This window comes from Ostrinia nubilalis, chromosome 24 (assembly GCF_963855985.1).
Source record: "Ostrinia nubilalis chromosome 24, ilOstNubi1.1, whole genome shotgun sequence".
Classification (NCBI taxonomy): domain Eukaryota; kingdom Metazoa; phylum Arthropoda; class Insecta; order Lepidoptera; family Crambidae; genus Ostrinia; species Ostrinia nubilalis.
In genome coordinates, this window is record NC_087111.1 from 11,058,726 (window position 1) to 11,072,336 (window position 13,611).

The 13,611-nt window shown below is 36.3% G+C and overlaps 2 protein-coding genes and 1 long non-coding RNA gene across 3 annotated transcripts in view; 1 reads left to right on the forward strand and 2 right to left on the reverse strand.

Annotated features, from left to right (window-relative positions):
* LOC135083670 (proteinase-activated receptor 1-like) overlaps nucleotides 1-13,611 on the reverse strand; it is a 152,281-nt gene that overhangs the window by 90,033 nt on the left and 48,637 nt on the right. The gene's annotated exons all lie outside the window — the stretch shown is intronic.
* LOC135083621 (uncharacterized) lies at nucleotides 2,162-3,595 on the forward strand. Its single transcript, XM_063978321.1, has 2 exons — nucleotides 2,162-2,279; nucleotides 2,565-3,595. The coding sequence occupies exons 1-2, from the start codon at nucleotides 2,162-2,164 to the stop codon at nucleotides 3,593-3,595; spliced, it is 1,149 nt and encodes a 382-aa protein (XP_063834391.1).
* Nucleotides 9,219-10,619, reverse strand: LOC135083687 (uncharacterized). The gene is made up of 3 exons (XR_010259681.1): nucleotides 10,198-10,619; nucleotides 9,861-10,090; nucleotides 9,219-9,678 (listed from the first exon to the last, which is right to left on the reverse strand). It is a non-coding gene; the product is annotated as an uncharacterized LOC135083687 (long non-coding RNA).

A 13,611-nucleotide genomic window follows, 5' to 3' on the forward strand; every position in this document is an offset into this window, starting at 1 on the left:
ATTTAATATTGAGAAAAGCCTAAATGAATGGACATGTAACATTTGGCTGAATTTTCCATTAAATGTTTCGTAAACTACTTAAGATTTTTTCTGAAAGATTAGAAATAAAGCAACTATAGAAACTTTATGAATAAAGAAACGTTAGGAGTAAAGAAATTTGAATTTGAATAAACTATTTTTCATTGAAAATCATACCCACAGCTAATAGGTTTATTGATAAGCAAAACGCACTGAATTCATAAAATTCTTCAGTATAGCTGGCCCTACCACCACTTCAAGACAAGATATCGATTGATAGTTGTTGTCGGCTGGTACTGGGAAGAAGTGACTGAAGAAAAAACTCTGTGAAACAGTGTGAGACGCGAATGGCGACCGAAACATAGGGTCTCTATATCTCTATCTTTAGGTAAAAATCTCTATCTAACTCGGTAGGTCTCTCCACCAATAAATAAGAATAAACTAGTTTTCCTGGTCGACGATCTGGTAAAGGTCGCGGGAAGAACCTGGATGCGGGCAGCGCAGGACCGTTTATTGTGGAAAACCTTGGGGGAGGCCTTTGTCCAGCAGTGGACGTCATTTGTCTGAAACGAACGAACGTACGAACGAAACTAGTTATCCTAACCCACAGACCAGACCAAAAAAATAAAGCAATAAGTCATTTGTTAACCCTGGAATCGCTCGCAGCACTCCGCGCCATTACGCCGGTGCAAACTGCGTGGAAGAATTAACATGCGCCCGCCATGTTGGATCGAGGGCTTAGGGCTGCCAACACTTTCGTTTAATGTTGCTGAACTATCGATAGTTCTATACTTCTATAGTATACCCGTATAGTATTGCCGTTATCAGTAGTATTGCTTAAAATGACCTATCAATATTATCGATTCTATTGCACATGGCGATATTATCGATAGATTAAACATAGTACTAAATTATTTGTCTATATTATTTGTAGTAGACTATCGATAAGCAAATTCAAGAGATGAGAGAGATTGACTTTATTGACCTCGCATCGAGCGGTTTCAACATCGAGACCTTCATGAACGTTAATATTTCTCGTAGGGAAATTGATTTGGTTTATACCTTATGGCTTCGCCCACATGAATTTCAGTCTGTCACAGAAAAAAATATTGCGTGCGTATTGTATGCGTATAATAAAAATCAAAACTATCTTATGTATTACTTCAAATTTCATCAAAATCCGTGTAAATAGTTTTTAGTTTTTCCATTAATTTCACTTCATTTGGTGTCTATAACAACTGGCAACCCTACTGCATGTTATTTCGTGATTGTTTTTTGCTCGTTGTGTTTTCGTAGCGGTCATACACCCTCATTTAGCAATACATAAATATTATCAAATGAGCCCGCCCAATTGTTGTTGTTTATATAAGAGATAAATGTACTATTTGTCTACAATCGTCAGTTATTTATCAAAAAATTCCATATCAAAATTACTCTTTGGCTACGAAGAAACTCGGCCAACAGAGAGAGATGGCGGGAGATCGTGCGGAGAACTGTATCCACCTTGACCTGACTTGAGCGCCTCAACGTGACCACGACCGCTCTGCCAAGAGCGAAATGAATAAGAAGGAGACGAAGAAACTCGGTGACGATTTTAAGCATGTCTGACGCGGCTTCTAAATTTTGACACCAAATTACCAAAACAGCGTCGTGTAGAGCACTTATAAGAAAAATATCACCGTTATTTCAAAGTAGATTATTCAAAAATATTTACAGTAATGTATTGCAAAGCTCTGAAAGCTTTAACAAAGCTCCAATCAAACGCGTTACACACCAAACCGTGTAAACCACGCCTATAAACGCCATCGACCACAAATTACGTACCGCTTGCATAATTTTAAATAGCATTATGTTTCACAGCTTCATTCGAAGCGATTTATACATTTATTGGTTTACATATTGTAGTAGCGCCCCCAAGCACTAGCCTTCCACGCATTTTTTAAAGTTATTTTTATTTTTTAAGTCGATTTAATAAAATTCAATTTGATTGAATCGAGTTTAAAAAATGGCAACACTTAAGTGACGTATTTCCGAGTACCCCCACTACGTAGCTCGCTTTAGCCGGCGGCCATTTGCTGCGAGTCATTTCTGCGTTCTCGTGCTCAAGCCTTCGCACGTACATTCGGAGCTCTACGCTTTCAACATGGGAAATAAAAGGAAATATAATTCTGAAGAAGAAATACGGCGTAAAATACAAAAATTGGAGAAGAAGCTACAAAAGACTCGTGAACATGACCAAATATCGGACGAAGAACCCAACCGTAAGTAAAAATTATTATTTTATATTTTTGGTGATCCAATAGTGATACGTGATGCCAACTCTGGGCTCCCACTGTCACGCTTATTGAATCAACCTATTGGCCATAGAGCGATACGTGCTGCTAACTTTGGGCTGCCACTGTCGCGTCTGCTAAATCAATGTGATACGTGCTGCCTTTTTTGGGCTAACACTGCCACGAGTATTGATAAATTTGGCCCTCCAAAAATGTGCTATTCTCTCGAAAGTATACGACACGTCTAAAAACCAAACTCTTTGGTTGTTTCAGTCGACGCCATCGTCGAGGAAGATGTCGGCAGTGCTGTAATAAGCTTACAGGATGAAAACCATCCTGAATCACTGTGGCCTGAGTCACCGTGCCCAGTATCACCGGCACGACTTGACTCCCCGGAGCGTGCCGCACCGGGCCTAATATCACCCTCCAAATCTATACCTGGACCCTCTTCGCCAAAAGAGACGCAAGAAGTCGTGCCATCCGAGTCTGTAAGCCCTACCGAAGCGGTTTTAGACGATGATATTTTGCAACTGTTGGGTGACGCTCCTAAGGCGGAAGCCACTCTCGGTCCGGCTATCCACAAAGACGTCGCCAACAGGTGGCAAGAAATCCTAGCAAAGGGTCTTCAAAAAGATGTTAAGGACCAAATTATGCAGCAATATTCGGTACCAAATAATTGCGATTTATTAGTGGCACCTACGTTAAATCCTGAGGTTAAGGCCGCTATTCGAGATGTTATGGTGAAACGAGATTCGGCACTAATGTACCAACAAAAACAGCTTGCAGTAGCTATTTCTGCTTTAGGCACAGCTGTAGACTCAATTCTTTCGAATGAAACATCCAAACAAAAGATTTTAAAGCCAATAAGTGATGCGTGCCGCATTTTATGTGACATACATTTCCACGAGACTAAGACTCGTAGGCATTTCGTTATTACTTCGATTAATACTGAACTGAAGGATTCATTGGTTAACACCGTTAGAAACAATCAACTTTTTGGTGACAATATTACGGAAAAAATTAAAACTGCAAAATCCATCCAAAAATCTGGAGAGGCATTGAAAACCGTACCAAAACCTACATATAAAAATCCAGCTAACAAACCAAGTACAAGTAAGACTAATAATTTAAACTACAAACCGCAGCAACGGAAGGCCGACAACAAGACAACCGCCGCTGCTGCGAGAGGTCGACCGGCCTACCGCACGACGCGCCCGGGCCCCAGCGACTCGTACCGGCCTCCGCACCGCTCGCCGCCTCATCAGCCGCCGCCGCCGTCGTCGAGGAGGACTCATCACACCTAGATCACGAGGTACTGTACGCTGGCAGACTCAAATACTTTTTACATGAGTGGTCACAAATCACGAATGACCCCACTATTTTATCGTGGATAAATGGATATAAGATACCATTTTCCTCAATGCCAATCTGTACTAATAACCCTAGTGTTTATCCTCGCTCGGATAGTGAAAATAAAGATTTTAACGAATCTATTAACCATTTATTAAAAATTAATGCCATATCTATATGCAATCCTGTTAAAGGACAATTTTTGTCTAGTGTCTTCCTAGTGCCAAAACCGAATGGTAGTAAACGATTCATTCTTAATTTAAAGTGCTTAAATAAATTCATAAAAACACAGCACTTTAAGATGGAGGACTATCGTACCGCATCAAAACTTATTACTGAAAATTGTTTCATGGCATCAATAGATCTAAAAGACGCGTACTTTTTTATTCAGATTCATGAGTCTCATAAAAAATATCTTCGTTTTAAATATAACGACATTATGTACGAGTTTAATTGCTTACCTTTCGGTTTAAGCACGGCACCTTATGTTTTCACAAAGTTGATGAAACCAGTCTTAGAATTTTTGAGGTCACGTGGGATGCTTTCTGTCATGTATCTAGATGATATGCTTTGTATCGGACAGGATTATTTTGAATGTAAAAATAATGTTAGACAAACCAAAGCCCTTTTAGAGAGCTTAGGGTTTATGCTAAACACTGAAAAAAGTTGTTTGGTTCCTAAAAAAGTCACAAAATTTTTGGGATTCATTTTTAATTCTGAAGAAATGACTTTAACTTTACCTGAAGCTAAGAAAATTAAAATAAAAGACACACTTTTAACATTCAAAAATACCCGTAAATGTAAATTACGTGAGTTCGCGAGGATAATAGGTTTATTAATATCATCTTGCCCGGCTATACAATATTCCTGGTTATACACCAAACTATTTGAACGCCATAAGTTTTTATGTTTACTTAAAAACCCAAGTTATGAGCAATTTATACATATTCCATGTTCATTACAAAAGGATATAAATTGGTGGTTAGATCATATAGACTTTGGATATTTTTCACTTAAGGTCAATCAATATAAACTTGAAATTTTCTCTGACGCCTCTACTACTGGTTGGGGCGCTTACTGTTGTGGACAAAAGAGCTATGGTTATTTTAAGGATGATGAAAAATCTTTGCATATTAACGAATTGGAACTGAAATCTGCTTTTCTAGCACTTAAATGTTTCGCTAAAGAGATGTTTGACTGTAATATTTTACTTCGTATAGATAATGTAACTGCTATATCCTGTATTAATCGTATGGGTAGTGTTCAATATAATCACTTAAATAAACTCTCAAGGCAACTTTGGGAATGGTGTGAAGAGCGTCGAATAATTGTTTTCGCTTCCTACATAAACACTAAAGAAAATAATGATGCGGATTCACTTTCACGAAAAAAGTTTCAGGACACTGAGTGGGAGTTAAACGAATATGCTTATAAAGATATAATTAAAAAATTTGAATTGCCCGAGGTAGATTTATTTGCTAGTCGATATAACGCAAAATGTTCAATTTATGTCACATGGAAAACTGACCCTGATGCATGGACTACAGATGCTTTTACCATATCATGGAATGGAATTAGATTCTACGCTTTTCCACCATTCTCACTTATTGTTAAGGTATTACAAAAAATTGTAAATGACAAGGCAGAAGGCATCGTAGTAGTGCCATATTGGCCAACACAACCATGGTTCCCTCTTTTTCAAAAATTAGTCATTTCTGATGTTATGTATTTAGAGCCCAATATTAATTTATTGCAATCTCCTTTCAGGCTGCATCACAGTCTTCACAAGACGTTACGCTTAGCTGCCGCGAAGTTGTCAGGCAAGCTCTACTAAAAAGATTCTTATCTCCAAGATCAGTCGAAATTATGTTAGCCTCCTTATCAGACAATACATATAAACAATATAACGGCTGTATCAGAGCCTGGATTACCTATTGTGCGATCTATAATTATGATTATATGAAAGTTTCCGTCCCTATAATCATTCATTTTCTCACGAGTATTTTCGATAAAGGGGCTAAATATGGTACTATAAATTCTTATAAATCCGCCTTGTCATTATTGTTAGGTAAAGAATTATTAGATGATGACCGTATAAAACGGTTTATAAAAGGTGTTTTCAGATTGAGACCCACGGTACCAAAGTATAACATGACTTGGAACCCTAATATTGTTTTAAATTATTTGGCAGAAAAGTGGCCTAACGTAGATCTCGATCTGGAAACACTTTCCAAAAAGACCCTGACTTTGTTGGCTTTGGTGACTGCTCACCGTGTCCAAACATTATCTTTGATAAAGTTAAGTAATATCACTACTCAACCATCTATTGAAATTACCATTAAAATACCGGATTTAGTAAAAACCTCAAAACCAAATTCATTTCAACCCTTTTTAAGATTGCCCTTTTATAATTCTCGTCCCGAAATTTGTCCCGCTAGATGTTTAGAAGAGTATATTCGTAAAACTCAAACACTTCGCAAAAATGATAATGATCATTTATTCATTAGTTACAAACGTCCATATTCTAAAGTTACATCACAAACTCTAAGTCACTGGATTAAAAATACTCTTCAATGTAGTGGTATTAACACTGATATATTCACTGCACACAGCACTCGTCACGCGGCGACTTCTTCAGCCAACAAATCCGGGGTCAATATAGATGTTATTAGGAAAACTGCAGGTTGGAGTGATTCATCCTCAGTTTTTGCAAAATTTTATAATAAGGAAATTGTCACAAACTCCAATCAGTTTGCTGAATCTATATTAGATGCATGCTTGTAATTACTGATGATTTTTTCTGTAAAGAAATGTTATTGATTATAGTATAATATAGTATTTCTTTATACATATATTTATGTTACATTATTTTAATGACATAAATAAAAACTTACCTGTTCGTTTCACATTTTATTTTATTTTCATAATATGTAGTTACTCTCTCAACATCCTACAATATGTAAACCAATAAATGTATAAATCGCAAAGAATGAAGCTGTGAAACATAATTGAAGATCAAACGAACTTAACAAGTGAAGTTCGATCATAATTATGTGAACAGCTTCATTCGAAGCGATTTATACACACCCACCCTATCAACTAAACCCTCCCTTAATCTGAAACTAAAAATTAAAATATGAAACGATCCCACCAAAAACATTCTGTAAAAAACTAGCCAAGTCTCGATGGAGCTGCTTGTTTATCTCTAAAAAGTAATGAAATCTAGACAAAGTCGTGCCAAGTCTATGGTTCTTTTCTGCGATTTCTTTATTATTACAGTTAATGTTGTGTGACTTGGCCGTTGAAGGGTACAAAACCAGGTGCTCCATGACACCATTGCACCAATCTGTTGCCAGAACCGCTACCCATTGACGATGGAAAATTGCCACTTGGAAAACGTTGATTAAATAACCAGTCAATTGTAGGCTTAATAAAGCTGCGTATTTCAATAATACTTATGCATGATTATTGATTATCTTAATAAAGATTGTTCAACGGCCAAGTCACACAACATTAACTGTAATAATAAAGAAATCGCAGAAAAGAACCATAGACTTGGCACGACTTTGTCTAGATTTCATTACTTTTTAGAGATAAACAAGCAGCTCCATCGAGACTTGGCTAGTTTTTTACAGAATGTTTTTGGTGGGATTTCACTCCTTTTTGTAGAATGTGGCATAATTAAATTTAACGTCGTCGTCCTTTAATATTATCGACATTTTTTTTACGATATTAAACACAGCGACCTTTAAAATGGACAACGAATCAGAAAATTGTTTTAATAATAACTTAACCTTATAGAACCTCACGATATAATAAACGAAATCAACCAAATTCAAATTACACAACATTCAACTTCATCGACGGGGGGGTCTAGAAAGGAAAAAAAATCTGGACACCGCGGTGCAGAAAATCGACGCTCAAAGTGCTAGCGCCATCTAGCGGTGAGCGGTACAGGCGAACGCCACGGTGCCGGTGTGGCGCTAGTAGTATTGATTATGAATGTGGTGTTACTCCAGATCTTCGATTTTCCTAGTTTTTATAGTTTTCCCTTTATGTGGCCATTAAACCCTAACTCTGTACCAAATTTCAGCTCTCTGAGTTTATGGGAAGTACTAGTTCTATTTTGATGATCATCAGTGAGTGAGTGCCATAAATTCGAAACTTTGCTTTCGCTTAACTTCGGAACTAAATGACCAACAGACTTGAAATTTTGGATTTTAGGTATGTGATTATAGCTTACTAGATGACGAAAATTTCTGCGTTCTAGTCTTATCCAGAGGTACTCAAATAGGGGCCTGAAAATGCGGCGAAATGGTTCCAGTAAAGGATGGTACGGCAGTGTTTGCTTCGCGCTCGACTTGGCGGGGGCACTGCCGTGCCCCCAGATTTAGCTGTAAACAAAATGACTCGCAGCAAATGGCCGCCGGCTAAAGCGAGCTACGTAGTGGGGGTACTCGGAAATACGTCACTTAAGTGTTGCCATTTTTTAAACTCGATTCAATCAAATTGAATTTTATTAAATCGACTTAAAAAATAAAAATAACTTTAAAAAATGCGTGGAAGGCTAGTGCTTGGGGGCGCTACTACAATATGTAAACCAATAAATGTATAAATCGCTTCGAATGAAGCTGTTCACATAATTATGATCGAACTTCACTTGTTAAGTTCGTTTGATCTTCAATAAATTGTTTTAAGCCAGTAAAATTGAGAACAACTAAAATTTTGTTTTGCTGTAGGACATTTATTGGAAAATAGTGAAAGTGATTACACAAAGTTATTTACTTAAGGCTTGGTATTTCTGCTAAAGTAGGTATTTCGCGCTGTCAAAATCTGCGCGCGCAATACTTCGCCGAAGACAGCGCGCCAAAGAGCTCTCGCGGCTACACAGTATAGAAATACGCAGTTTAGAAATACGCAGTTGGTTAGGTTAGGTTGACTTCCTTCCGTTCAAGCGTCACACTCACAGCACTTTCTAATACAAATCATATCCAAGTGATACAAATTAAAACAACTTTCAAAATTTTTGGGAATATATTTTAGAATCGAATAAATATAGAATATAACTGCCAAAGTAAACACGGTTCAAAGAGGCGTGGCGTCACCCGTCCTTCCAGAAGTTCCGCGCCGGCTAAAAGAATTTCAAGATTACGTCACCCGACCTATCGGTAGATCCTCGGGAGCTTGAGCGATTGGAAAAACATTTTATGATCAGTTACTCGTAGTAGCGATTATTTAGAGCTTGGATAATAAATTATAGTTGTTGCAATTCACAAAGCTTTGCATGTGGTTAATTACATTAATCAGTACACGCATCAATTTTGTTCAGTCTTTTTGTTTATTATTAATAAAAATATCATACTAAAATTGCATACATATTTGTTTGTATTGGTCTGGGTGTTTTCTTTCCATAATTTATGTATAACTTATGTACGGGGCTCTGTATCGAAAATCACTATGAGCAATAAGCATCACACACGGTTACCTGGAGTGCATTACCGCAGCAAAATTTTTATAAATGTTGTGCTTTAGGGAGTCGAGAGTATAGCAGATAATTAGTCCATCGTGAGCAGAAAGGGTTATGCCCACTTAGTATGGGACCTTTGGCCTGAGGTGGACAGACATTACAGCATGTAATTTGTTATTTATTAAATAGTCTATACCAGTAAGAAACAGAATATAAATATCATTTTGTATCCAAGTCCTTAAAAAATTTTTTTTTTGCTTAAGACTAGAAAGGTTAGAAGCAAAATAAAACACCATTTTTTTTTATTATTATTATTTTAATCTGACTCATGGGTCAATAAAATATTGTCTAGGAACTAGGCAGGTGGAAATACATGTTCCTGATACCTTGCCCAGCTCAAAAACCACAAAATTGTCATAACATGAGCACAGCAACCTACTGTTATTCGGCCAATATCAGGACAAATGAATCCTCGTCCCATCATGTGTTTGTTGGGGCTCCACAGCATGTGTAGCAGCTCGATCAGCTCACTGCCACTTAAGGATGACATATTTGGTCAGATCCCCGCAGCTGAAACAAAGAAATTAATTATGGTATCATTCAAAATTCATTCTTTAAGATATTGAGATGTGATGTCAATTTTTATCTATCAGTAAGAAGTATTTGTATAGAAAAAAATATACACTTTGTTCAAATATATCAAGCCATGTCTTTAATAAAATATAATGAAAATAATTATAAAAAAAACTTACTTGACGAGGTGAAATCTGTTCCATTATTACATTATTTTCGAATATGTGATTCTCTTTCCGTGTTTATATGCAGTCTATGGAACGTATTTGTAACAAAGACAATCCACGTTAACTGTGACCAGTGCTAGTGGTTGCTTCTTCATTTGAAATATTATTTGTCCTTGATTGGTGCAGAGCCACACCGTGGCCACGGTCCAACATGAGTGACAACATACACTGCTGTTATCAATCTAAAAAAAAAGTTTTATTAGAATTATGGTAATCTACGGTAAAGGTAGTTGATCAAATACATTGTAAAAGGTATTCAACAAGTCCACACACTCATTCAATAACTTACCAGCTGAGGAGTCATCAAATTATAACCAACTGAACTTAAATAAGCTCTAGGCTATGTCGCCTCCTCTGCATCATGTCAGCTATACAATTGATACATATCATAGGTTCCTCATGAGATTGAGGAATTGCTGGTTGCATTATCCAAAATCGGGCTGGGGTTAACATTAGGGCTCGGGTCGGAGTCCATACGTAACCCGTGGTTGGCGTTTAGGCAAGGTTCAATGTCCGAAAGTGAGCCATTGGTAATTGGTTGAGTGAGATTCGTAGTTCGAGAGTATGCCAGGGTCATCGGGAAGGGAAGCATCGAGGACCATGGTCAAAAAAATAAAGACGTCAAAAGGGAAACTTATACGACACTCTTCTGCTTTTATTTTGGCAAAGACTTGGTTTTGAGAACTAAACAACACTCACGATGAAAAATACAAAACAAAGGGAATGACAGATAACAGCTGTGACAATATTTTCAGTGTTGCCATGCTAATAATGTGGTGATGAATAAAAATAATCGATATAAAAATCGATTGTATTTTTTGATGACTCGAAATAAGGTGTATAATAAGGTGTGTATGAAATAAGGTTTCATTTAGTTATTTAATATTTTTGGTAGTGTTATTAGAATATTAAAAAGGTTTTATAAATGTCATTTTAATGAATACGTATTTAAAAAAATAATAATTGTCATAGTCGAACAACAATCGATATGAATCGATTCTTACCGATAAGATTCATTTTGGCAACACTGAATTGAGTGTTAAAGACAGGAAGTTGTAATTATCACATAAAGTACTATTTAAATTGGATTTTTATAAAGGCAAATTGATACAAAGTTACACTAAGTGAATACTTTAAAAATGTATTAAAAAATTTTGGCAAATTCATATTTTCATTAGCAGCTTGTCCACGCCAGGCCAGAAATGAACATTGTCCTTTGTCCACTAATAGCAAAATTCGTTCAAATTATAGTTTTAAAGTTATTAGGAAAAAACAGATTTTGCTGGGGTAACGTTTCAAACATTACCCTGGCAAAAATTTTTTTTTAAAGTCGCTCTATCCCGGTACCAAATACATGGATAGATAGCTCTTGTTGCGTAGTAATTTGTCAAATTTGTTTGTGTTCTGGTTCTCAAGTTATTTAGAATTTTGCTGGGGTAATGTTTTGTGATGTCCCAGATCTCGTAAATGGCTCAACGCAGAAGTTTGAAAGAAAAATACCAATGATAGACCTTGAATGTCCAAATTAGTTCAAACATTAGTCATTGATTTGAATGATAAACACCAGTGTAATTAAAAGATTTCGAAAATCAGATAAAACGGACTTGTGAGTAAACCAGTACTCTTACAATCGAATAAAAAGGTGTAGCATGTACCCTTGGTACACCTTTATAACCACATTAAATATAAATGATGTGGCTTTGCGCAAAAGAGAGATTTCAAGAAATCTAATTTATTTTAACAGTCTTACTTTCGTGGCCGAATACGCGATTCCCTTATAACAAGGGAACATGGCATACAATGGACAAATTAAAATGTTCCTTGAATAAGCTATCCTGTTAATTTCAGCTTTATATTACGACTTATAAGAAAGTTATCGAACTGCAAAAAAATATCAGGAATTTTTCTGTAAGCCGACCAAATTATAAAGGTTACAAAAAAGCGACCGTTCCATACATAAGGCTTGCCATCTTTAATGATATCGAGGTTTCGTCAGTACAGTTGCGAACAAAGGTGTTTGTGTAGTGTAGTTGAGTTGAGAGGTCAGATTATTGAAATAATAAAACGAACATTTTATTTTTTAAATACATTTTAAAAATAATTTACATTACAGATAACAATGAGAGGATGACATTGCAAGGTGGTGCCAGTCCAGTCTTAAATCCGTTGATATACCTATGCTGCATATGCCATGTTTTTGGCTAGAAGATTCTTCTATCTTGCAGCTTAGACCTTTAGCTACAGACCTTAGACAGTATTTTTGTGAAAATTCTTACGCATGGTGGAGGAAGGGACGCTCTAGACACTCAAGTCTACAAGGAGTCACATGAACTCCAGTTTTAAATCCGTTGACATCTGCTGCATCTGCCATCTTTTTGGCTAGAAGATTCTTCTATCTTGCAGCTTAGACCTTTAGCTACAGACCTTAGACAGTATTTTTGAAACATTCTTACGCATGGTGGAGGAAGGGACGCTCTAGAGACTCAAGTCTACAAGGAGTCATATGAACTCCAGTTTTAAATCCGTTGACATCTGCTGCATCTGCCATCTTTTTGGCTAGAAGATTCTTCTATCTTACAGCTTAGACCTTTAGCTACAGACCTTAGACAGTATTTTTTATTATTTATTTGTGTCAGTGTGCTCTTTTAAAGAGTGTAAGACGATTGTATGTAGGTACTATTAAAATGTAATTTTAACCCATTGGTTTTGTCTCATATTTGAGGAATGTACTATGTATCATGAGTAGAGTCTTCGTTTAAAAGGATGCGAACGATTTAAATTTCAATAGGTAGACAAAATTGATAATTTTTCATTATCAAAAATTTAAGCTTTCTCCAGTAACACTGATATTATTATACTGTGACTCATCAAAGTCATCATTGTCAAAAATATTGACAAATCGCGAACTGTCACGGCCAAAAAACTAACACGCGTCCGTCCTCCGTAAGCGCCACCGCGCGACTGATTGAGATTGTCCAAGCCGTCATGGACGATTTTTTCCACATTTTTTAACATAGTAACTAAATAAGACGCAATATAAAAATTTCATCCGTTAAAAGCCCTCAAGTTATTTCTGAACTTTAGTTTAGTAAAAGATTTAGAATCTCAAATCGCTTATTTTAAAAATAAAACCATAAATAGAAAACGAATAGAGGTAACTTTGGGAATTTATTCTATCGAGTCAACTTCATCAAATCGTGTTTCCATCCGTTAATAGCCCTAGAAAATATCCTCAACTATGCCCAATGAAAATCTTAGCCTTTAATTTTACTGTTTAGTACCTCAAAAATGAAAAATGAAAACCTCATTTTCGCCATTTTCTCTGCTACCCGGCCTTAATGGAAGCTTTCGTTCCGATAAATTAATTTATTGTTTGTCAGTTTTATTTGTGTGGGTAAATAATGAATGAAGTTGAATGTATTTTTCTGGTCATCACTTAAATATTGAGACTCTTAGGGTAAAGTTTGTAAGAATGGATGTATGTGATTGTGGATTTTTTCTCATTCTCCTGGGCGGATTTGGAAGAAACTTTTTTATGTTATTAAAATGTTAAGTGCGTAAAATACTTTTGTTTTGCGCCTTGGCGCTTGTTAATTCAGTAACACAGTTCTCTAGAATACATTACCCTTGATGCTCTCCAAGATTTTACTCAGTTACTAAGTATTCTCTTAACGCCTTAGAAGCCTTGTTTTGTAAAATAAAG

Coding starts and splice junctions, on each gene's coding strand:
- LOC135083621 (XM_063978321.1), top strand. CDS start 2,162: ATGGGAAATAAAAGGAAATATAATTCTGAAGAAGAAATACGGCGTAAA. Junction 2,280..2,564: donor ATCGGACGAAGAACCCAACC/GTAAGTAAAAAT, acceptor TGGTTGTTTCAG/TCGACGCCATCGTCGAGGAA.